The sequence below is a fragment of the Panthera uncia genome, chromosome D1, assembly GCF_023721935.1.
Source record: "Panthera uncia isolate 11264 chromosome D1, Puncia_PCG_1.0, whole genome shotgun sequence".
NCBI lineage: Eukaryota > Metazoa > Chordata > Mammalia > Carnivora > Felidae > Panthera > Panthera uncia.
In genome coordinates this window covers 25,045,072-25,070,815 of record NC_064808.1, presented here as the reverse complement: position 1 = coordinate 25,070,815, position 25,744 = coordinate 25,045,072, and the positions used below count along the sequence as shown (strand labels likewise).

Below are 25,744 nucleotides of genomic sequence, written 5' to 3'. Positions count from 1 at the left end.
TGAAACCTTTATGATCAAGGTGATGTTGCTTTTGGCTTCCTGAAGGAAAACGCTTTCTGATTATATCACTGGTTTGGTTAGGGTTGGTTTGGCTAGTAGAGTTGGAGTCGGTGGGAATTTCACAGTTGATTCTGGTATGAAATGAGTGCCTTTATGCTTTGTTACAAGGAAGCACTACAGCAAACAGGGGAAACCTGTAAATTGTTTTGACGTCAATATGGAGAGATACACTTGGCTTTAACTTTTCACATACGTTTCATGATGCCAATATTAAAATAAGAAAATGCTCATTTCATAATGAATGGAAATTTTCTCACGAATTTGGTATCCTCAGCAACTTTAGAGAATAAAAGGGTTTCTCTGGGAGTGTACGTAAAAAAGGAATTAATTTAAGCGAGGATATTTTGCTGTTAAGGATTTAAAAGTAAGCATAAAAAAAAACCTTCATTATAAAATTTTTTATTTCACTGCATTGCCATTTAAAATTCCAAGAATACAAGCAAATATCGTCCAACGTCAGAAGTAGATTCAGGGTGACCATCTTCAGTGTTTAGTGATTTAATAGTATCATGGGAAGGTTCAATTCATTAAAAAGAATAATCAAGTTTCATTTGCATAATAATCAAGATAGGCTTGGTGCACAGAATTACATTTTCACTTGGCTTATACGATTCCATTTTCTCCAACCGGAAGCTGTGTAGGATCCAGGCCCACTTTCTTCATGGACACGGCCACATCAAACAAATAGTCGTAACACTCACACCTGGAAAAGAAAAAGCAAAGAACGGAAGGTCTTAGTGAAAGAGAGTTCTCCAGCCCTCCCACATTTCTCCTCTCCATCAGGCTAAGCCGGCTCCTAGTGCATTGTTTTTTTCTCAATTCCAGGCCAGATTTTTCTCATTTTGCCCCCAGCATTATTAAAACATGGAAAGGAATCATTTTGAATCATGCAACCATATTACATGCATCTCAGGAAATAAAAGGGAGTTTAAAATATACTACTTACATAAATTTAAATTTTTTACTCCATGTCACTTTTTGAAATAAATGTAGCAAATCATTATTAACTTGGGTTAGCCTTATTCTCCCTTCTAGCCTTACACTTGGGAGAAAAAGAGCTGTTTCCTTCTCCTTTGTATCAAGTGCATAGTATCTCGCCAAATAACAGCTTGTCCAATAAATATTTTGTAATAAATGAATACATAATGTAAATCAAGTATCTAGAAATAACAGACTTAAATTTAAATTTTTTTAAATGTTTTTATTCATTTAAAAAAAATTTTTTTTTTTAACGTTTGTTTATTTTTGAGACAGAGAGAGACAGAGCATGAACAGGGGAGGGGCAGAGAGAGAGGGAGACACAGAATCTGAGACAGGCTCCAGGCTCTGAGCGGTCAGCACAGAGCCCGACGCGGGGCTCGAACTCACGGACCGTGAGATCATGACCTGAGCCGAAGTCGGACGCTTAACCGACCAAGCCACCCAGGCGCCCCTGTTTTTATTCATTTTTGAGACAGAGAGACAGAGCATGAGCAGGAGAGGGGCAGAGCAAAAGGGAGACACAGAATCCAAAGCAGGCTCCAGGCTCCGAGCTGTCAGCACAGAGCCCGGCACGGGGCTTGAACTCATGAACTGCGAGATCATGACCTGAGACGAAGTCGGACGCTTAACCGACTGAGCCACCCAGGCGCCCCCAGATGACTTAAATTTAAACCACTTTGACCAATAACACACAAAAAAGTCGTACTTCCTTTCAAATCATAAAACACACTTCATTCCCTCTTCACATCTGGAGTATAGTAACTTGTCCCAAATGCCCTTTGATGGATACTTACATGGTTTTGGCCTTCTCCCAGGTTTCTCCCCAGACGTACACTCCATGACGCCTGACCAGGACCGCGCAGGAGTCTGGGTATTCATTTATTGCGCGAGCCATTCGTTCTTTGAGGTCTTTCTCCTCAGGTGTATTCTCAATAATGGGTACCACTAACATATCATCATACCTATGGGACAAAACAAGCCATTTTTCCCGCTAAAACAAATAAAGGTATTCATATGTAAAATTTACAATTTTTTTCACGGACCAACTAGACATTCTCTTTGTATCTGAAAGCCACTCCACGTTATGAACAAGATTTTGCATGTTATTCTGTATATCTTGCATAGAGAGCTGTATCAAAAGACGCCTTGGGAATCTGGCAGGTATTATTCTAAGTGGCAGAAATTTGTATAGGGTACCAAAACCTAACAAAGAAATTATCAAGATCATACAAGTATTTCCTTGAGGCAGAGACAATCATATTATTTTTAATAGGAGATGAGAAATGATAGATCCGAGAACCAGAAACATAGAAAGGATTAACAATTGAACTACTTATTAAGTATGGATTTTCCAAAGATACAAAACCATTTTATTTTATCTCTGCAAGACCTCAAAGTGTCTCAGGCAAATAAATACATACGGGTGTGGTTTATAGTACTGGGTTAGCAAGAACCTTCTGGAAATAACTATTAAAGGTGTGATAGTACTTTCAGAACATTCTCAAGTCTGTGGCATTAGAACTTCTTTTACTTCCACCTGTTTTCAGTAAATACGTGTGATAAAATCAGAATATGCATTTCCTTTCTGTTCATGTAATAATATTTACGCAAATAACTTAGATACTGGTAAAATTAAGTCTATCTCTGAGGTCATTTATACCCAGTCAAACTCGGACATGTTTTCCCTTTTACATAAATTTCTCTTCCCTTGTTAAAGTAACATCTCCTTTTTCGCTACCTCTATAATGGCCAAACTTAACAACAACAAAAGAAGTTCTAAGTAAAGTTTTACCAAAAATTGTTACTTTAGGGCAGGTATAGGCTAAGGAGCTGTCACGTGATAAACAGCCTGGCCAACCACTACCAGCAGCATTATGGAGATGTTTATTATTTCACTTAAGTGAAATGGAGGTAATTGAAGGATATTCTTAAATATGGAAAGAATGAATTGCTAGCCCCAAATCTTTCTTTCTTTTTTTTTTTTTTTTTTAATCTTTACTTATTTTTGAGAGAGAGAGACAGAGTGCAAGCAGGGGAGGGGCAGAGAGAGAGGGAGACAGAATCCGAAGCAGGGTCCAGGTTCTGAGCTGTCAGCCCGATGTGGGGCTCGAACTCACAAAATGCAAGTTGATGACCTGAGCCGAAGTCAGACGTTTAACGGACTGAGCCAGCCAGACGCCCCCCAGATCTTTCCTAATGTTGGCCAAGAGAATCACAAACATATATTTTCCTCTAGCATACACTGAAAAGTCAGACATCTTTTCCTGAGTAAAATAATATCACAGCAAAATGAGACCTGAAATTCAACCCAAGCCACCCACTTTACAGACTGAACACTATTCCTTCTGAGTCAAATGAGGAGCAGAGCCAAGATGGTCCTCTGACCTCTAAACAGTGTGCTTTTCACTCTGCCACAGGCCACCCGTGTTGCTGCCAGAAGGAAGGACAACCACACTTACATACATACGGTAACCTCCCCTGAGGAAAATTAGGTGTGTATTTGAAAGTTTTTGTTTTTCAAGCTGGACTTAAAAAATACAGAGTATCAAAACCCTCCTTTGTTCCTTCGTCCAGCCTTCACTGCCCCTTCTTTTGAAAACTGGACTCTTAGGATTCTCCCCAAATTCTGAAGAAAGATCACTGCCTCCTGGGCTGTGATAATGACCCTGTTACTGACTTCCCAGCCAGGATCAGATAGAATTGCAAAAGACATTTCAAAAAGGTTTGTATTCTTTAAAATCAGAAACGTTTAAAGTGATCTATGAAGCGTGTCTGTTATGATGCATAAGAAGTGGCATGTCTTGGTTCGGGCCATTCTTTTTCTCACAGAATTCCAGAAGGCTCTCTGCTGTCCCTCTACCTGCCCTTTCACGCCTCCTTCTCACCTGCTTTTATTTCTTCACCAAAGCAACCAAACGCTGATGAAATTAATAGCACACACAATGCCTCTCCTTGGAGACCCAGAATGGAAAGGCAATGTGGGGCTATCCTTTCCTTAGTATGTACACTTCCATAATTTAAACATTTCACTTTTGTAAATAGATATTCTGCAGTGCTGAGTAATGCTGTAGGCATACAATAAATAGTAACTAAAATCAAGTCATATTAAGTTCCCGGCACACTCGTTTAAACATGTACATGGATTCTACTACGTGGATTAACAATAAGATACTGCTGTTAAGAACACTTTAGAAAAACTGGCACCCGTTTCCTCTAAGCAAGGTAAGGTAGGATCAGGCCCTCGGGCAAATTAAGCAGCTCAGGAATAAGAATGCCAGTACATTCAAATGAAATGCTTAGCTTGTACCTGAACACCGAGAACGCATTTCTTCCCATCCCTGTATTCTAGATTGGCGAACATTTTGGTGGGCTGGCGGATTTGGTTGATTTTATCTAGAAGGCCTCCATTCTATACCATCTATGCCACTTTGCATACTGAAAAATTATAAAAATATATAGATCTACTTAATTGAAATAATCGTAAATATTAAAATATTCTAGAAATACTAAATTTGAAAAAAATTAAAAATTTGTTTTAATTTTATTTATTTTTTTTATTTTTGAGAGCACGAGAGAGAGAGAGACAGAGCATGAGCAGGGGAGAGGCAGAGAGAGAGGGAGACACATGTCCAAAGCAGGCTCCAGGTTCTGAGCTGTCGGCACAGAGCCCGATGTGGGGCTTGAACTCATTTATTTAATGTTAAATAAATTTTAACATTTATTTATTTTTGAGAGAGAGAGAGAGAGACAGAGTGCGAGCAGGGGAGGGGCAGAGAGAGAGGGAGACATAGACTCTGAAGCAGGCTCCGGGCTCTGGGCTGATAGCCCAGAGCCCGACACGGGTCTTGAACTCACGAATTGCAAGATCATGACCTGAGCTCAAGTCAGATGTTTAACTGACACAGGCTCCCCTAGACATACTAAATTAAATCAAGATGAAGCTTCAGTCAGGGCTGAAGCTTCCTGGAGACAAAATGAAGGTGAGGGGACCACGCTCTCAGGGTGTTTCCATACAGGAACATAATCTTTCCATCTCTATAGAAAGCTCAGCCAAGGGTTTTCCACTTAACTCTGACAAACGGTTTCATTATTCATGTTGCTAATAATTTACCAAGGCTGGGGTGGTGGTGGGGAGGAGGAAGGGTGGCGTCTGATTTGTGTCACTGAGAACAGATCTGGAAGTGTAATATTAAGTGGGGTATTACTTAACATAGATCCCACAACATCTCATTAAAGGCATAAAAAAGATCAGTAGCCTCTTTATCAAAAGACAGAAAAAATACTTTTGAAATTACTTAAGCAAAAATAGAAAAAAATACCTGTAATACCCTCCCGAAGTACATTTCCTTATTCCTTTTATCATCTCTTGATGTGTAATTTTAAACTCTCGTCCTGGAAAGAGAAGGGTGGCCATGACAGCTGCTTTTGAGTGGGTATGAATCACTGCACCTGCTCCTGGAGGAGGGAGAAGAAAGTCACATACTCAGGGAAAACAAAACGATACCTTTAAAAAAATATATATATATATATGATAAGTGATATATAGTATATATACATAACATATATATTATATATCACATATCATATATATATTATATATCACATACACTTATTTGTATATGATGATGACCTTGTTTTTCTTGGCATGGAATAATAAGTTGGCAGTAGACAGGAGGGGAGGGATGGAGGTAGGAAGAGAGAAATACTAACAGAAGCTGCAAAGCTGCAAAAAGCATTTAAACTTTATCAGCATCGGGGCAATGCACAATACACAGGCTTAAGAAATAGCTTTTAGATGGTCTGAAGTGTAACTAGAATAATCATGGAGATCATAGTCCAATATTCCCATTTAATTAGGAGTTCCTCTGTGCCAGGCACTGGGCAAATCCCCATTACGTGTGATCTCTTGATCTTCAGTTCCCTACAACAACCAGAGATGTAAATTCTATGCCCCCGACTTAACGGTCAAGGAAATGGGGGTTCAGAGATGTTAAATCACTTGTCTGCGGTTCACAGATAGCAGTGGTGGCACTTGGGTTTAAACCGCGGTCATGGTGACCCTTAATCATGGAGTTAGGCTTCAGAGTGCGGGCCATGTCTTGGTGGCATCGGGGTTGCAGGGTTTTAATGGATTTACCTAAAAAAGGATTTGTATGCTATAAAATTCAGTAATGGCTATTTTTGCAATTGGAAGTTTATTTCGCTTTATGCTGGGAGAGATGTTTCATGCTGTTAGCATCTGTTCCTGAGATTTTACGCTGTCGGGAGCAGCTGACAGTGTCCGGGAACAGAACACAGCATGAGACCATGCTCAGAACAGATTTCATTCAGGGGCTATAAAAAGCATGGTTGTAATGACTTTATTGCTCTGGTGTTTCAGGTATAATTTTCTATTTTCACACCGTCCTCTAGGCTCAACCTTTCCAGACTGGTTTGCTATCACAAATTCTGGGAATTGAAATAAGACTCCTACTTTTATCATATGGTACACTAAAAAAAAAAGAGAGAGAGAGACAGCACTATTCCCACTAAAAGTAAAGGCCACAATTTTCCCTCACTTGTAATCTTACTTCTACAAGTTCCCGGAGGTAGACCTCTACACTAGAAGTAGGCATCTGATTGTAAATATAGTGTTGTCAGTCAACCTGACAATCTAGTGGAGTCATACTAGGTTGGAATTCTGGCCCCAGGACTCACTAGCTATTTATTTTAGGAAAATCTCCCAGAGCCTCTGTCCTCTCGAACACAAAATGGAGTAACAATGGGCCTTCCACGTGGGCTGATGTGAGCACTGAAAGTGTTAACATAATTAAAGTTCTTGCACACAGTAGGTGTTCGAGAAATGTTAACTACAACAATAATTACAATTATTTAGAAAACCTACTCTGTAGCAAATAGTTCTTTATGGTGAATACATTTTCTGCCTACCTCTCATTGTGTAAGCATTCATGAAAAGAGGCGTGCACTGGCTTTTTTTAAGATTCTTATGCGGCAGAGGTCCACTTATGTCCTGTTCATTGATGTCACAAACAAACATGTCTTCAGGCTGTTTGTAGAGGGGGGCAGAGAAGAAAAAAAAGGCTTATACGATATCAATTAGAAGTGTCCCCTTTCTGGTGTGTGCTAAGATGTATGTATGCATATTTAACCCATCTTTTAAATATTCATATAATTGTTTCTCTTCCAAAATGTTTCAGCCATTTTGAGAAATAAAAACTGTTTTCTACTGATAAAAATATTCTCAAGAGAGCTGCAATTCTTCCTTTAGAATTTGAAGAAACAATTGATATGGAAAATTTCATATGCATGTAATGATACTTCATCAACTTAGCTTCTTGGCTTTCCCCTGTCATTTCACAACTATATTTCAGAGAAACTCTACAAAGAAATCATCATTCTAAGATGGGGGTTACAGTTTTTTCTTCATATGTCATCATAGGAGGAAAAATATAGAGTAGAATTTTCTTATCTCCTGAGAAAGGGAACTGGTACTCAGACATGTTAATCTCAGTAAGGTATATTATTCTTAAAGTTGAAGTAATTAAGCAGATCCACAGATTTTTCCTAGTAGTGCATGCATGCTTCTGACTTGTGACTTTCATTTGCCAGGGTTTATTACAAACTACAATATAAATGTTTTATTAATGAAGGATTATGCCTTAGGAGTTAAGTGTTATGTTTAAATTTTCAGCACTCCAGCATTAATATGAAATGAGACTTCTCAAAAATCTGAAATAAAGTTTTATAACTTAGATTGGAATAGCCTTGCTATTGTTTAATATGAGCCAGTTTGGTCCATTGAGACCATCAACGTGATCACCCTACCAGCCTGATAAAGACAGTGTTATAATGCTGCAAAATTATAATCACTTTGTAGTAGGACTTAAGATTGTGCCATTCACTTGTGCCCTCTAGAGGATGAATGACAATTCAAAAATATTAGTTGCATGGAGGTTCACCTTAAAAAAAAAAATTAATAGTTACTTAAGAAATGTTTATTGATTATTCATTTAAATTATCAATATAACCCCCCCTCAAAACTTCTTTTAAAATTAATTCCATTTCACAAAACAGTAATAGTCAAGTAGAGAAGAAAAGAGCTTTGGGGTCAAGAAGGAACCTTTAACATACCTGAATCCGTTCCTTTTGCACTCCTGAAGGAGCAATGTAGATCTCATCGCTGGTAACACAAAATGTAGAAATTGTATGTATTTAACTCTACTGTTCTGCTTTTCAACAAAGGCAAGTGTATTCTTACAGTCCAATCATCAATATTCTTTATAAATCAAATCACACAGAAAGCTGCTTGAATTAATTAATGATGTGTGCTGTATAGAAAGAATAACAAATTACTAATGCACTGTAATTACATGACAAATGTAATGCTGGTGATGCAGTAAAATGTTGACAGTTTTCATATATATTTCTTTATTTCTGTTTACAGTGCAAAATCAATGGTAACCAGATTTTTATCTGGTTATGGGAAATAAAACAAGTCTTTGGCATCTTTAGCATGAGATTGCAGTTTATCTCATTAAATGTGGAACAGTTACTACAAAATCCAATCAGGGGAAGATATGCTCTTGAGCAGATGATCTCTGTCTCACAAGGGATCAAGTTTAATTTTAGTGCTTGAAATGCTCTGCTTATAAAACATGAAGTTCAGGGACCCCTGCTGGACACCTTATTAAATTACAGCATTAACATTAAGCTACTTTTTGGGTGGAATATATGCTTCCTATTTGAAAAGCACATCTTTCTTGTGAAACTATTTGGTAATAAAGCTGAAACAACTGTGGAAAGTTAAAAATATGGATAAAAGGCACGGTTCCATCTGGAGATGTGCCTGTTACAGAATGTTGTGCTAGGGGAGATGCTATAATGTACCATTTGTCAGAAAGTACTCTCAAATTTGATTGGGAAATTAATTTCAAGATCTTCTCTAAATTCTCTCCAGCCTCAACAGAGTTCCTTTGTCTCCTTTGTCAGTTTCAGTGGCTCTCAGAAGGTAGTAAAGAACTGCCACATACATGCGATTGAAAGAAATACCAGCACCTGAATGCTCCAGCTTCTGCCGCTGAGACATGGATGTAGGGACACTGGTTCCTGGTGAAAAATGAGGATGATGGCCTATATTGAGTCAAGCCATCAATCCAGTTATTAATAAACCCATAGACTTGTAACTGACAAAAATGAAAGTTCCTTTAAGGGTCCACGGGTAAACTAAGATCTGGAAAAGAAATGTCTGGTAATGGGAGTGAAATCCAAACCACAGTAAGCTACATTCAGGTGTTTTCATGAAATAGCTCACTTAAGAGCTTTGTTGCATAAAAAAACCCACGACATAAGAAAACAGAGTGGCATTCCTCTGGAACCAGTGGAATCAGAGGGATCATACAGTTAGAAAGAGTTCTTTGCAAATACCGGGGATCCAAAGCTTCTTTCCTTATGTAACATGGAAGAAATTCTAGACTCACGTGTGATATATAGTCAGTGGACTTGTAGGGTAAGTCTTCTTGTGTGGGGAGAAATGTATGCAGTCCTGGGAACAGACCCAAATAAAGTTTAAAACAGCCTGTTAGTAAATACACTCCATCTACAAAGTGGGAAAATCCAGGATATTCTGTTTATTCAAGTGATTTCGTAATCTGAATCTGTTTTTATTGCCCCCTTTGTGAACACAAAACTGATCAACTTTGGGTAGTTAAAAGATGAGCTAAATATGTTTTAGAAAAAATACATATTTACATCTACAAAGAAGGAGGTACCTGGATAAAAATGTAAAGATGATAGAAACTCTATTTTATTTTTGAGAGAGAGCATGGGGGAGGGGTAGAGGGAGAGAGAACCTTAAGCAGGTTCCATGCCCAGCACAGAGCCTGATCTCAGGACCCTGAGGTCATGACCTGAGCCAAAATCCAGAGTTGGACACTTAACTGATGATCCGTCCAGGTGCCCCGAGAGCCTTTATTTTAGGAGGGAAATGTGCCAAAGACTAAAAGGGAAGTATTTACTTGGTGCCGTAAGCCACAAACAAAAAGCATTTTGCATCTGAAGTATTAAGTTTTGAAATTTATTTCTCGGTACTGCCTGCTCTTTCACTATTCCATAAGGAGGGAAACAAAATTCAAGAGTTCAAAATACATCTATGTTCAGTTGCGTCTATTTTTATTTACTGCCGAGCTATTTAAAAATATTTAAATCTAGGGGCACCTGGGTGGTTCGGTTGAGCGTCCGACTTTGGCTCAGGTCATGATCTCGTGGTTCCTGAGTTCAAGCCTCCCATTGGGCTCACTGCTGTAGCTCAGAGCCTGTTTTGGATCCTCTGTCCCCCTCTGTCTGCCCCTCCCATTTGTGGTCTCTCAAAAAAAAAATTTTTTTTTAAATTTAAAATCATAATATACCTCACATATCGTGTCTACACTACAGGTTTATCAAATTTAATTTTAATAGCATGAATAGGACTGGTGTCTCTGACACGTTACAATATCACACCATGAAAACAGGAAATGCTAAATGTGAATGGTAGTGCCCCAACCTAAACACAATGGCTGCTGAGTGTCTTGGAATTGCTTCGACTACTGTCATTTTCTTGCTCTTCTATTTCCTCCTTCTGATTTAACTCTCATATGTATCTTAAGCTGTCTTTTATACACATCTTTTGGTACCACACACAAGTAGTATAATCTAAAATGGTATCAGCCAAACCTTGGAATCAGTAAATAATTTTATATCTCCAAACATAATCTATTGGGTTTGTCCTTCATTCCAAATTTATTTGCTTTAAGCATCAAAGAAAACCAAACTTTCACCTATAACACGAGAATAACATAGTAGATAGTTAATGATGTGGGTTTATGAAGTCATTTAAATATGAGGAAAAGAATTCAACATTTTACTACAAATTACCCATCTTACTTTGCAAAGCACACGTTTAATAACATTCCAAACAATGCCATAAAATTGGGGCTGTTTCCACCCGTGACCCCCAGGAGGAGCTCCTCACCCATTAAGAACCTAACCAAGGACCAAACATTTTCGCTTATGATGCAATGTCCCCATAAATTGATTGTAGTGCTGTAAAAACCACTTAATTTTAAAAGGTGCCCCGTGAGTGTTTTAGGGTGACCACACACATTTTCAGTGCATGGGTTAGTAAAGTTCTTCTAGAAAGAACATAGTCTTTTATGTCTTTATGATAAATAAATTTACTTTTGAGATTTGCATTCCATTTTCACTTTGCCATTTTTTTTAATGTTTATTTGTTTTGAGACAAAGAGTGAGGGAGAGAGAGCAAGCGAGCAGGGGAGGGGCAGAGAGAGAGGGGGAAAGGGAATCCCAAGGAGGCTCCACGCTGACAGTATGGATCTCACGAACCATGAGATCATGACCTGAGCCAAAATTCAAGAGTCAAATACAACTGACAGAGCCACCCAGGTGCCCCATCACTGCCATTTATTTAAAAAGCCACTTCAAAAATGGTTATTTGAACTCAGTTTGATAGAAGTATTTTGTACATACATAAATGTCTGCATATGCAAATAAAAAGCAGTTAACTAAAGGCAATGTTTAGAATATGATTTATTACAAATATAGCTGAGAAACCAAATTATTGGGAACTCAACTAAATGGATAAATGAAACAACAGTGACAAATGTCATTATCTTAGCGACAAATGTCATTATCTTAGGACTTTGCTCTGAACAGTCAACTTGAAAGCTTTGGCAAAATAATCTGAAAGCCTGCCAAATGCTGAATTGGATTGATGGAGCACTGGGTTGACAGTCAGAGAGGAGGCACGGATGGATGTGCGATGCACCATGAGGAACATGATCTTTCCAGACTGCGTGCATCCCTATACATGGAACTGTGACAGCTGGGTCCCTACTGACGTTGCCCACAGTTCAATTACTATTCCATGAGTTACTCGGTAATTTGAAGTAGATGAAATTTCACTGGCATCATCCTGTAGTATACCGAAAAATCTCTTTTGTTCTAAGCATTCTGATTAAATTTTCCATTCCATTCCTTTCTACAAAATGCAGCCCCCTTGGCAGTATTACTATATAGATTCGATATTATATAAATGTTATATTAATTCAATTTTGTTAAAGAAAGTGAATTAGGATAAAGAAAGAAATCAAGTTACTCAGTTTAACATTCAGCCTCCAGATAGTACTATTCCTAAAACAGTTCAGGAGAAAAAAAACATTCATCCTATTCGAGAAACACTTGAAAGAATGAGTTTCTACAACTTGTATTTTCATTACTGATAGTCACTTGTTTCTTTAACTTCTTGGAGGAAAGACACTGAACATACCTAATGAACAAGTAAAATTCTTTCTGTTTCAACCAGTCCTTCTTGTTTTATCTTCTGGGCAACAAAGACCAGCAGGTGCTATCCATGAATGATGATACATGATGCACTTAGAAAGGCATAATGTCGTCTTTTGACTTAATAAAATGTAATTTTTAGTACTTTTGATGGTTCGTAATCTGTGTTTAAGTGACTTTAAAATCCGTATCTGAACCCTTGAAACAAATCCTGCTTACCTAGAAAGGACCCTTTTTTTGTTTTAATTTTATTTTTAATTTTTTTAAATTTACGTCCAAATTAGTTAGTATATATATATAGTGCAACAGTGATTTCAGGAGTAGATTCCTTAGTGCCCCTTACCCGTTTAGCCCATCCCCCCTCCCACAATCCCTCCAGTAACCCTCTGTTTGTTCTCCGTATTTATGAGTCTCTTATGTTTTGTCCTCCTCCCTGTTTTTATATTATTTTTGTTTCCCTTCCCTTATGTTCATCTGTTTTGTCTCTTAAAGTCCTCATATGAGTGAAGTCATATGATATTTGTCTTTCTCGGACTGACTAATTTCACTTAGCATAATACCCTCCAGTTCCATCCACGTAGTTGCAAACGGCAAGATTTCATTCTTTTTGATTGCCGAGTAATACTCCATTGTATATATATACCACATCTTCTTTATCCATTCATCCATCGATGGACATTTGGGCTCTTTCCATACTTTGGCTATTGTTGATAGTGCTGCTATAAACATGGGGGTGCATGTGTCCCTTCGAAACAGCACACCTGTATTCCTTGGATAAATGCCTAGTAGTGTAATTGCTGGGTCGTAGGGTAGTTCTAGTTTTAGTTTTTTGAGGAACCTCCATACTGTTTTCCAGAGTGGCTGCACCAGCTTGCATTCCCAAGAAGGGACCCTTTCTAATTCCAGACATAGAAACATACTTGGCAGTGTGTAATTTAACTTTGGGACTCCAAAGACCGAGGACCAAATTATTCTGTTTAGAAATTGTGATTCTTAAATCCTTAGGTATTTATTGTATGTACAACTTCTACACACTTGTCATTCAGTTACGCAAATACTCATTTCTCCATTTAGAAACTAGATACTTTCACTATCACATAAAACTGAGTACCAGTTGTTCTTTGTACATAACACGTATTAGGCTCTTCATGGGCTACTTACATGGAGAATTCTCAGAAATGACATCAGGCAGAAACTTACCCATGTTTCAAGCTAATTCCTCCTCCAGTCCCGGTGACCCAGCCGAAGTGGTAAAACTGTTTGCAAAGCTCTGGGATCAGGTATCTTGGATGTTCCTTGTCCTTAAAAAGAACATAAGGATTTTTCAAACAGACATTATATTATTGGGTGACTTTTCTAGCTGACATCTTCGCTAAGAAGCCAAGAAAATCCACTATAGAGAGGGTACCATGAGGGAGAAAACTATTACTAAAACATACTTTGTTTTTTAAAGTTTTTATAAAACTTCTTTTTTTAATGTTTATTTTTGAAGGAGAGAGAGACAGAGTGTGAGCTGGGGAGGGGCAGAAGAGAGGGAGACACAGAATCCAAAGCAGGCTCCATGCTCTGAGCTCTCAGCACAGAGCCCGATCGATGTGGGGCTCGAACCCACGAGTTATGAGGTCATGACGTGAGCTGAAGTCAGACACTTAACTGACTGAGCCACTCAGGTGCCCCCATAATTTGTTTTTGATGTTTAGAAAGTGGATCTATGTTATTTGGCAACCTGGAATTATACAGGATAGGGCCATATAGTCCAACACTATGGAATAGGCTATGAGAACAAGGTGGGGAAATGCCCAGTATATAATGCAAAGCATCTACTGCAATGGCTGAAATAAAATAGAATTTAGTGCTGAAAGGAACATGTTTTGGTCTGGCCAGCAAATTTCATTACACAAAACATCTTATTCAGTTAAGTCATGATATACATATGACAGCTATTTGTTCATATTCTGTGTTGGTCTGATTTTATTTTTATTCTAAAATGTCTTTTTTCCATAGTGATTACATTGTTTTTGCTTATTACAAAATCAATATATACTCACTATGGAATATAAAGTCAAGAAAAAAACATAGAAAGGACTCACTCAGAAGCAATCACAAGTAATACTTTCTGGGCCCATTTGTATGAAGATATGTGTGTATAGAAACAAATGTATATATGCTGGGATGAACATAGAGCTTTTATTCATGTATTTTTATTTAAGTATAATTGACATATAGCATTATATTAGTTTCAAGTGGATAACATAAAGAGTAGATATCTGTATATATTGTAAGTGATCAGCACAATAAATCTAGTTAAAGTAAGAGCTTATTTTTATTAAGTCTAATGATTACTTCTTTAGGAATAAAAAAATATGATGTTTCCCCATTTTTTAAAGTTAAAGTTAATAAAACCCAAAACAATAATGAAAAATGCAATGAATTCCATTTCTGGCAGTATGAAATCTAACTTTTATCTTGAAAACAACTGAAAATGTTGAGTAATTTTTTCTTCCTGAATAAAGTTTAAAACAAAATTTCAAATTAAATTGCTGAGCTAGCAAAAAAGTAAAAAAGGCTTCACAGTGGCCATAAAAGAAACCAGGGTGGAGGCTCCTGGGTGGCTCAGTCAGTTAAGCATCCAACTCTTGATTTCGGCTCAGGTCACGATCTCATGATTCGTGAAATTGAGCCCCACATTGGGCTGTGTACTGACAGCGGGGAGCCTGCCTGGGATTCTCTCTCCCCTCTGTGCCCCTCTCCTGCTTGTGCAAGCTCACTCACTCTCTCAAAATAAATAAACATCAAAAAAAAAAAAAATAGTTGTTAAAAAAAAAAGAAACCAGAGTGAGTCTACCCCGGAGGGAAGCTCTGAAGCCATTTCCCTGAAGGTATTTGCAGATCTCTGGTGAGCTTGACCTTCAATTTTGATAGCTATGCAAGCTGTCAGAAACACGAAATAAACCCTAGGGTGTGCTCAGAATGGGGTGCCTAATAGAAAATCCCTCCATAGGCTTGAAACCAGATAAGAGGTTATACCCCCCAGGTAAGGGTAAACAAGAAATAGACCCTCTGTGCACAAAAGCACAGCTGGGAAGCTTGCCTGTATAAATCTTGGCACTGGATAAAGGGGAGAAATACCTTTGGGCCCAGGGAGGGCTGACTCTTGAGCACACCAAATTTTTAGCTACTTCACTGGCTTTCTGAAATTATAGTGTTTTCCCCAATTCACTGTTAATATTTTACATACACTTTGTATTTTATCATAAATAATAGTTTGATGGAGTAGACTTCAAAATGTAAAATTAAGAACATGGGAATGTTAAAATTTTTTAAAGTTCTGATTCAACACAGGCTTAGGAGTTAACGGACATAAAGTCAAACCTTCGTTACACTATTTATTGCTTATATGACTATGGGTTTCGGTTTACTAATCTACAAAATGAGAATATTATGAGGATTAAAAAGAGATACACTGCTACAGGCTTCCAGGTATAGAGTAAGTTTTTTTAAAAATGAGAAAAAATGGAGATAAAGCATCCAGGACAATGTGTGACAATGTTAGTTTCCCTCCCATTTTTTTCGATGTTATATTAGTTTTTTCAATGTACAATAAACTCTGACAATTTAGGCAATGCTCGCCACAGTAAATGCAGTTACCATCTGTCACCATACAGTGTTATTACATTATTGACTATATTCCCTATGCTGTACTTTTCATCCCTATGACTTATTTATTTTATAATTGGAAGTTTTACCTCCCTCCCATTTAAAGTGTTAAAAATTCTGGAATTAAAACTAATAATAAAGCTGTGTTGGTTTTCCTTATATCTGTCCCTACAAAATCTAGCCAGAATTATCCATGCCTTGTATAATTTGCCATTTTCTTTTTTAGTGATACAAATGATATTTTAATTATATATTAAAGAACAGATAAGGAGAAAACTGCTACAGTTTTCCAATCCTTGAAACCATCCATTTGCATAGAAAGTTGCAAACATTACAGAAAATAGTCTGTTATTATGGGTCTTCCCTTTTCCCTTTTGTCTTCCAGTCCTGAGTTATTGTAGCAACTAGCCAGCTTCATACTACAGTGATAACCATGATAAGGCAGTTCCTGTTAATAAAGTTTCATTCATTTGTTCATACCCACAAAATTTCAATTTTAGGAAATTGTAGCAGTGGGAACTAACAGATATATTTGGTAAAAATGCAATCATCTAAATTGTTCAGAATGGTAAGAAAGTAAGTATCAGAATGTATATTTCACTAAGAATTGACAAGAAGCTTAGTTAGTATTTACTTCTCCCCTGAATGTCAATAATATTACTTATCTGTTACTATTATGTCTGGGTTTGTAAGAATTTTGAAAGACATAACTGAAGATAGATTGCAATCAACTTCTGACAGTAGAGGTCCTATAGTGTGAGGGAGAAACATTTAACAGTATTTTGTATATAGCAAAAACATTAAAGCCTAAAAAGTTTTTGAAGCAATACTTAATTTTTCCGATTTTTCAGTCCCGTTATTTTATGGAAATCAGTTTCACTGTCACTGAAATACTTGCTCACAGCCAACAAGGATTCTACTCCCCTCCCCCACCTTTTCTTTCAATTGAAGCATAAGAGAGGTACTGCTTGGACAGAGGTTTGCCTGGGGGACTCTCAAAACAAATATAAAATAAACACGTGTCAAATATATTATTTAACCCATCAGCTAGTGAGGGAACCAGAAACATGATACTGCTGTGTCCAAAGAGAAGGCAAAACATCACCCATATAAGTAATTAGGAATTCTGGATTTATAAATGAGGAAAAACTGGACAATATCTACCAGGCAGCAACCAACTGAATGTCCAGAATGCAGCCTGCATTTCTAGGGTCAGTAATCATCTGCATTACTCTCAGGATTCTACAATTACAGAGTTGCACAATAGCTCAGATAGCCCATGACACCTAGTGATCTTTTCTGCTCATTTCAGTCTTTCAAAATTCTTGACACTGGCCCAAGGGGGGGACTGGATTCAGACACGGCCAAGTTGTCGGCATTTTTTCAGTCTCTGGGCTTTGTTTCTCTCTGCACATCTCATTCTCCTCTCTGTGCGTACTGGCTTTCTTTGCAACTTTACCTCCACTGACCCTATTTCTCCCTTCCACTTTCACCACACTTACAAACTCTTTTTCACGCCAGTTAGGCACTGACTGGAAGAAATGAGAAGGCGTGGAGGCTTGCTTCAGCTTTGACCCCCAACTAGCTGAATGCCCTAAGGCAAGTCCATGACCCTTTCTGGGTATCAGTTTCCTTATGCTAATAATCTGGATCAGTGATTTCCAGACTTCTGATTTTTAAAACCAGAGTTCGCAGGGGCGCCTGGGTGGCTCAGTCGGTTGAGAGTCCGACTTTGGCTCCGGTCACGGTCTCACCGTTTGTGGGTTCGAGCCTCACATCAGGCTCTGTGCTGACAGCTCAGAGCCTGGAGGCCAATTTGGATTGTGCCTCCCTTTCTCTCTGTCACTCCCTGACTCACGCCCTGTCTTCCTCTGTCTCTCAAAAATAAATAAACGTTAAAAAAATTTTTTTTTAAACCAGGGTTTGTTGTTGCTGTTGTAGTTTAAATTTTAGGGACTGACATAAGGTTGCCAAGTTATAACGGTAATTACATTTAACCATCTACTATCACCTTTTTCAAAAAAGAAAGTACATTTTAAAATTTTATTTAATTTTTTTTAAGTTTATTTATTTTGAGAGAGACAGAGTGTGAGTGGAGGAGGGGCAGAGAGAGAAAGAGGGAGAGAGAGAATCCCAAGCAGGCTCCGCAATGCCAGCACAGAGCCCGATGCAGTGCTTGAACTCATGAAACCAAGAGATCATAACCTGAGCCGAAACCAAGAGTTGGACACTTAACCAACTGAGCCACCCAGGCGACGCCCAAAAAGTACATTTTTAACATAAAGAAAAGAGTAGGAAGGTTCATCTCAAAATAAAAGGTTGTCCTTTAAACCGAATGTGTTAATTTTGTGAAATTCACTTTTTGTCCTTATTTTCTTATTTTGCAACAGTTGAGTAAAAACTCTTTCAAGGACTCATTTGGGGAGGAATAAGGTTATCTGTCCCTATTTGGTCTCCTTGCCTACAATGTCTCCTTTCTCTCCCTCTTCTCTAGCTTACCCTCCTCTCTCCCATGAGCATTAAAAGAATATACTGCTTTGATCACTGCACCCCATCCCTCCAATCACTTAATGCTCAGGTGCACCTCCTTGGTCTGTTATTTAAGTCCTTCTGCTTTCTTGCCCCAATTTTACTTTTCGCCCATTTTCTTTCAGTCCATTTTGATACAAATCCCTCAGTTCTATTCAACTTAGTTGTAGTCAGCCTCCAGGATGGCTCTTTGTGATCTCTGCCTCCTGGTATTCACACCCCGCGGTGTAGGCCCTTCTCACATCGTACTAGGGCTGCGTGGCCAACGGACTACAGTAGGACAGGGGAAGTGACAGCGTGTCACTTCTGAGATTAGGATATAAAGACACTATGGCTTCTGTCTTGGTTGCTCTCTGGGGGAGCAAGCCAGCGGCTACATGGAGAGGGTACTCAGCCTACACAGAAGGCCGTGTGGTGAAGAATTGGAGGTGTATGGACAATAATCAGTGAGAAATGGAGGCCCGCCAACGACACTGTGGCATGCCTGCAGCTCCAGCTGCAATCAGGCCTCGAGATGACAGTGGCTCCAGGGGACAGTTTGTCTGCCACCTTAGGAGAGACCCTGAGCCAGAACCTTGAGCCAAACTCCCCTAGACTCCTAATCCTCAAACTCTGCGAGACAGTCAGTGTTTGGGTTTTAAGCCCAAGTTTTGGGGTACTTGCTATGGAGAGCACTAGTTAACTAAGACATATTTTCTTTCTAACCAAGTGCGTCTTTTTTTTTTCTTTGCACTGTTATTGCTCGTGGTGGATTTTCAATTATTGCGACTCTAGCTGTCAGGCTCCTGCTTATCAGCGTTAACACCAGGCCCCCTATCGCGCTTCCCCTGTGATTCCTTCTGCCATCATCCCAGCAGGAAGTGATCGCTCCTTCCTCTAATCCCATGCCACAGCATTTGCTCTATGTACCTGTCCTTTCGTTTTTTATTATAGAGTCTTCTCATTCATTCATTTGGCAAACTTCTGCAGGCCCTGAAGAAATGAATAGGAGGAAGATAAAACTCTTGCCCTCAAGAAGCTTACAATCTAGTATAGAAGTTATGAAAGGACAAAGCAATACATAATACAGGGCAGTCCAAGGAAGCCACTTACCGGTGGGAGGAAGAAGCTAGTGGTGGGAGGGAGCAGGAGTCGGGCAAAGCTTCACAGAGGAGGGAAGGGTGAGTCAAGTCTCAATGAAGGATGGTGGGAGTATGCCAAGCATTTCCTGGCAATTCAGCCACTAACACTTGACAAAGTCCCTGCCCTAAAGAAATTTACATTCTGGGGGTAGTTTTAAAAGAGCAAAGAGAGGAATAAATTATAATAAGTAGGAAGAAGGAGGGGCGCCTGGGTGGCTCAGTCGGTTGAGCGTCCAACTTTGGCTCAGGTCGGGATCTCCACTCTGAGTTCAAGCCCCGCGTCGGGCTCTGTGCTGACAGCTCAGAGTCTGGAGCCTGCTTCAGATTCTAGGTCTCCCTCTCTCTCTGCCCCTCCCCCGCTCATGCTGTCAAAAATATATAAACATTAAAAAAATATTTTTTTTAAATAAGTAGGAAGAAGGAAACAAGCAACTTAAGAGAAACGTAGCAGAGATTGATTTTTTTTAATTTTTTTTTTTAACGTTTATTTATTTTTGAGACAGAGAGAGACAGAGCATGAATGGGGGAGGGGCAGACAGAGAGGGAGACACAGAATGGGAAGCAGGCTCCAGGCTCTGAGCCATCAGCCCAGAGCCCGACGCGGGGCTCGAACTCACGGACCGTGAGATCGTGACCTGAGCTGAAGTCGGATGCTTAACCGACTGAGCCACCCAGGCGCCCCGAGATTGATTTTGAATAAGGTGGTTAAGGAAAGCCTCTCTGAGCACTTGACAATCTAAAGCCAGAATGTGAAAAACAAACAAACAAACCAGTGTGTAATAAATGAATGTGCTTGCACATACAATGTTTGTCTGGGGTGCGGCAAGCACTCCAGGCAGAGAAGACAGCAGATGTAAAGGCCCTGGAGTGAGACAGTGCTTAACACATTTGATGGAAAGAAGGCCAGGTGGCCGGAGCAGAGTGCTGACAAGGAAAGTGCTGAGAGAGGGGGATGAACTTGCAGGGGCCAGGTCACGCAGGGCCTTGGAAGCCATGCTGATGAGAACAGTCTGGCCGAGAGGGGGCTGATTCACAGTAAGAGAGACAGGGAGAGGGACAGGAACAACTTCTGAATGTGAGAGGGGAGGCAGATCCTGTGCACAAGAGGAGAGATTGGGCTTCCGCCATCTTGAAAAATGAGAAGATGGGGGCGCCTGGGTGGCGCAGTCGGTTAAGCATCCGACTTCAGCCAGGTCACGATCTCGCGGTCGGTGAGTTCGAGCCCCGCGTCAGGCTCTGGGCTGATGGCTCGGAGCCTGGAGCCTGTTTCCGATTCTGTGTCTCCCTCTCTCTCTGCCCCTCCCCCGTTCATGCTCTGTCTCTCTCTGTCCCAAAAATAAATAAAAAACGAAAAAAAAAAAAAGAAAAAAAAAAAAAAAAGAAAAATGAGAAGATGGGTTCCCGTTTCAGCAGGTCGCTAGGTTTTGTGCTAGGAAGGCAAGTAAGTTCATAGCCGGTGTCTTCTATTTTCTTAAGTATAAACAAAGCCATCAGCTGAGGAACAATGTGGGGGCGGGGTATGAGAGGCTTGAAAAGATAATAAAAGGTATAAACTAGTCCTCTCAGGGAGTGGGACAGTAAAGTACCGGGGAAACATGGGATGGTTGTTGGGCAGTGTTAAGGGTCAATTTGGGGTTGAAATCTTGAATATGAAGTGAGGCCGCTCAGTGCAGTTATGTAATTTTCTCTAGGAATGCAGCTCGGTGCAATCACAAAAACGATGGGTTCACTTTGGGTTTTTGCTAGGCCAACTATCTTTGTAAATTAGGTCAACCTTAAGTACGAATTGTTTTAATGGGTTGGGTGTGGAAGCCAGATCTTAGTGGGTTAAGAAGTGAATAGAACTTAGAGGCAGAGAATTCTAAAGACTCTTTCAATAGTGTGGCTATGAAGGGCCAGATGGGGAAACCAAAGGGAAAGCTGGTTAATAACAAGAGTTTTAGCATGTAAAGGAAACTCAGAAATAACCAGTTTTCCTTTCATGCTAAAAGGTAAAATTAGGGAAGGGGGAGAGATTAGCACCACAGGAAAGCAAAAGCCTAATAGGTCAATCTTTGTGGAGACAGAGCAGCTGGAATTAGACCAGGGAAATATTTATCTTAGGAGGAAGAAGAAAAGTAAGGAAGATATGTAATAATACGATTAATAACAAAAATAGTTAATATTTATTGAATACTTATTTTATGCCAGGTAGTATTCTAAAAGCTTATATATACAACTTAATCCTTATAATAGCTATATTATGCTAAGAAAGATTGAGGCACTTGGGTGGCTCAGTTGGTTGGAGGTCCAATTCTTGATTTTGACTCAGGTCATGATGCCAGGTTTGTGGGATTCAGTCCCCGTGGAGCCTGCTTCATATTCTGTCTCCCTCTCTCTGTCTGTCCCTCCCCCATTCACTTGCTCTCTCTCTCTAAAAAAAAAAAAAAAAAGAAAGAAAGAAAAAGATTAATGCATCCAAAACTGCCCACGTGGCAACTGGCAGAACCAAGATTTTCGCTGGCAGTCAAATTCTAGATGTCTTGTTCTTAATCTTAACATTATAATGTAGGTGGCAACAGGAAGAAATCGAAGTTAAGATGTTCACAACTAACAGCTTCATTTTCTTTGTGTTTCTGGAGGCGAAGTCACCTTCAAAGCAGGTTTGGGGGAAAGAATGAGAGGAGATGGTGAGGTCTGAGGATAGTCACTTCAGGTAATGTGAAGGGAAGCTCCTGGGGGGGGGGGGCTCCCAGGAGGTGTCCAGGAGCCAGCTGCAGTAGGACACAATGATATTTGTAGAGACACAAATGTGTGTAGTTGAGGGACACTCCCTCAAAGCCCATCCCTTGGGGGTCTGCGTGGGAGGCATTTAAGTAAAGGCAATTAATTATTTGTAACCCAGTATGATAGATCCTATGATGGGGGCTACACAGAGAGAAGTGTCGGAGTAAAAAAAGAAAAGTCCTTCACCCCAAAAAGGTGTGAGGTGAAGGGGCAGTGGTGGAGCAGGGAAGGGTATGGCCATGGGAATGCGTTGCTAGAGTGGAGGGGAGGGGTAAAGATGTACAGAACTGATGAGGTCAAGGGAAGGGTATTGAAAGGCCTTGTGTTATAATAACAGCAAAGAACAAGTATTTATTCAGGGTTGACATATATAGGACACTATGATGTGTAAGGTAAAATTAAAAAATAGAAGTAGTTCTTGGTTTATTTCCCAGCTAAGCTTAGCGCCCTACAAAGTAGGGAACATGCTCTTGATATATACCTACCAGGATAGTGCTTTGCCCAATAAACACTGTGAATTAAGATCACATCTCCTACATTAAGAAAAGTCCTATATCAGAGCTTACGAACTGGTGGCTCACGGACCGAATGAAGCTTACTGGACGTGGTTTATTTAAGTGCATATGCAAATCTGTTGTGGGTAGGGGAGCTCTGTAACCTGGCAAGCACACTTAGGTGGTACTCACTAGTCAGCTCAACCCAGATCCCATGAAGGAATACAAGCTCCATGCCATCAGATGTACCAAAGTTTTAACAGAAGCCTGAAGTGTTCTGCATTTTGAAAGGTTGGCTGATATTTCTTATGAACAATGTGAAGCAAACACAGCTGTTGGCCCAGCTGTCTGTTGGCCACGTTTGGTTTGAGAGGTCTTGTTTATTCTCAGATCCCTTGAAAAAGGCTCTCTTTGATGCTCCTTTAGATAATATTTCACCAAGATTCACTTACTGGTGGCATGAACACACATGCTATTGAAACATCTTAGAGATTCTGCCGTTTCCACGCACGCCTGCCTAGCTATCTGACCTGTATCCAACATCTTCCCCCTTTCTATCCAATTTTTCCTGTCCAGCATTCCATCCTCACAGTTGTCTTTGCTAAGCTGTCTTTGCTTAGCTTTTGCTAAGCTGTGGGAGTATTCCCACAAGATTGACAAGTATTTCGCAATAAGATCTCCCACGTTACGACTTTTTTAACTGGGACCTTCAGTCAGTCCTAAGAAAGAACAGGAGGAATAAGGGGGCTAATTTTAGGGGGCTATCCCTGCCTCTTAAGCAGGGGTTCTCTCATTGTATTGTAATTGTTTACTCCTCTAGTTTTCCTCCAGACCGCAGGCCATTTGTCTTAATCCTCGCTGTATCCCTGGGCACACAGGTATTCCATAAAGCTGTTGGGGTGTATACCCAGTGAATGAAAAGCAGATGCAGCCCGAGGGTGGATTTTCCTTTGACTTCTGCTCAAGGATGATCATCCCATAATCACTCTAAACTGAGGCAGGCCGAGAGGGAAAGTGGGGGCTACTGAAGCACAGCCTCGGTTTGGCCACCGTCTCCCGAGCGCCTACTGCCTGCCAAACGTCGGGCTGATTGCCAGGGCGCAGAAAATAAGCTCGAGGGCAGTCTTAGCTCCATTTCCACTCCAGTGCCTCCTGTTGCCTCGTTTGCCCTGTATTCCCGGTAAGTTGTTTCAAAACACACTCAAGATGCGCAGCGCTCTCCTCCGTTATTTTCCCTTTTTCAGCGTTTGGCGCCCAGCGCCCGTCATCGGAGCCCAGCCTCGGGAACGGCGACTGCCGTGGCCTCGAATCGGCCTGCGGAGCCAGGGCGGAGGGTAGCGGGGGTGGCGTCCACACCGGTCCCAGGCCCCCCAGGTCGGCGCCCCGCTCCCGCCGCCGCACGCCACCTGTGCCTCAAGTCCGGGCAAACAGGGCACCCGCGGCCCCGCCCCTACCTTAGCGCCGCAGCGCTGCGAGCAGCAGTCTCCCTCCGGAGCGTGACAGCCCGACATGGCCCTGATGAGGGGAACCCACGGCCTCCTATCTTTGAGCGGCTTCGGGACCGAGGTGGGTCTGGGCTAAGAGCAGCCTGTGGCGTGACCACCGCTGCAATCGGGCGGCGCTGAGGGCAGCTCGGGGGCGGGTCCAAAAGGCGGAAGGCGGGTCTTGGAGGGCCTCGCGGACAGGAGATCCAGAGGCGCGGCCTCCTGGCTGAGGGGCGGGGCCAACGAGGTTGGAGGCGGGACTAGGAGAACCTCTTGATTCCGAGACTCACGCGCACCACTGGAGCCAGGGGGTGTGGCCAACGTGACAAGAGGCGGGGCCTGGGAGGGTCTTGATGACTGGGCGATCAGGCGGTGCTGCGGGCAGCCCGCGACAAGGCCGGGAAGATGGCGGCCTCCTGGAGGCTGGGCTGTGACCCTCGGGTGCTACGCTACCTCTTGGGCTCCGGCGGCTGCCGAAGATTGGGGCTGGTGAGGGGCGCTTCCGGATGGTCTTTCGGTCGCGGAGCTAGTTGGAGATGGCTTCACAGCACGCAGTGGCTGCGGGGTGAGTGGTCGGGGCTCGCTCAGCTTCTCCGTGTAGCTGAGTAATGGGCCTGGGTCAGGGGCTTTTGGATTCAAGGCCCATCTGGGTGTGGAAGTGCCCGCGGCTCCCGGTTCCTAAGGCCTTTTCTCGGGGAGAGGTCCGCTGACTTGGCCTAGTGCATGCATGCCGCGAAGGGTTTTTCTTGGGAGTTGGGAGAACTTGACTCCATTCCTGGGCCCCTGGTTAGTGTGGCTTCTCTGTGACCTTGCCTTGGAATTTGGGTTATTTGTGACGCGCGGAGAGAGGTCCTAAACGCCTTTCTTTCAAGCCACTTCCCAGTCTCAGGTTCCCCTAAAGCTGTCAGGGTGTCGAAGCTTGCTGAGATTCAAAAGCCACTGGTAGCCATTCTTATTCATTCTCTTGGCCCCTCTCTATTGGGAGATCTTTTCTTCCAGGCCTCTCGGGTTGCCCCGCGCGACGACAAGCAAGAGACTTAATTTGTAAATACCTATGACATCACAGACCTAGGTCGAGAAGAATGTTTTAAGCAAAACATGCGCTTGAAAGAGTGGAATATTAGGAGGGGAATCATACCAAGAAGTTATTACAGAAAGTAGGCATTAAGTAATGACATTAACAGAATTAACATAATTCTTTTAGTATTTAACAGGACGTAATATAGTATGCTGGGCATTATTTTTCTTTACATGAGGGTGGGGGGATATGGCTAACATTTTTTGAGTGTGATGTATTACCTGCCAATCATCTGGCACT

The 25,744-nt window shown here is 41.0% G+C and overlaps 2 protein-coding genes across 3 annotated transcripts in view; one reads left to right on the top strand and one right to left on the bottom strand.

Moving 5' to 3' along the window:
• Positions 1–443: 443 nt before the first annotated feature.
• Positions 444–24,788, bottom strand: APIP (APAF1 interacting protein). Its single transcript, XM_049648394.1, has 7 exons — positions 24,397–24,788; positions 13,576–13,676; positions 8,173–8,221; positions 6,970–7,087; positions 5,361–5,496; positions 1,836–2,003; positions 444–763 (listed from the first exon to the last, which is right to left on the bottom strand). The coding sequence occupies exons 1-7, from the start codon at positions 24,451–24,453 to the stop codon at positions 664–666; spliced, it is 729 nt and encodes a 242-aa protein (XP_049504351.1). The 5' UTR covers positions 24,454–24,788; the 3' UTR covers positions 444–663.
• The window catches only part of PDHX (pyruvate dehydrogenase complex component X), a 71,906-nt gene continuing 70,888 nt past the window's right edge, over positions 24,727–25,744 (top strand). The window contains exon 1 of one of the 2 annotated variants that reach the window (XM_049648377.1): positions 24,727–24,991. In XM_049648377.1, coding sequence (XP_049504334.1) covers positions 24,832–24,991 — 160 coding nt within the window. In that variant the 5' untranslated portion in view covers positions 24,727–24,831. The remainder of the gene's footprint in view (positions 24,992–25,744) is intronic. The other variant, XM_049648384.1, reaches the window with a different exon arrangement.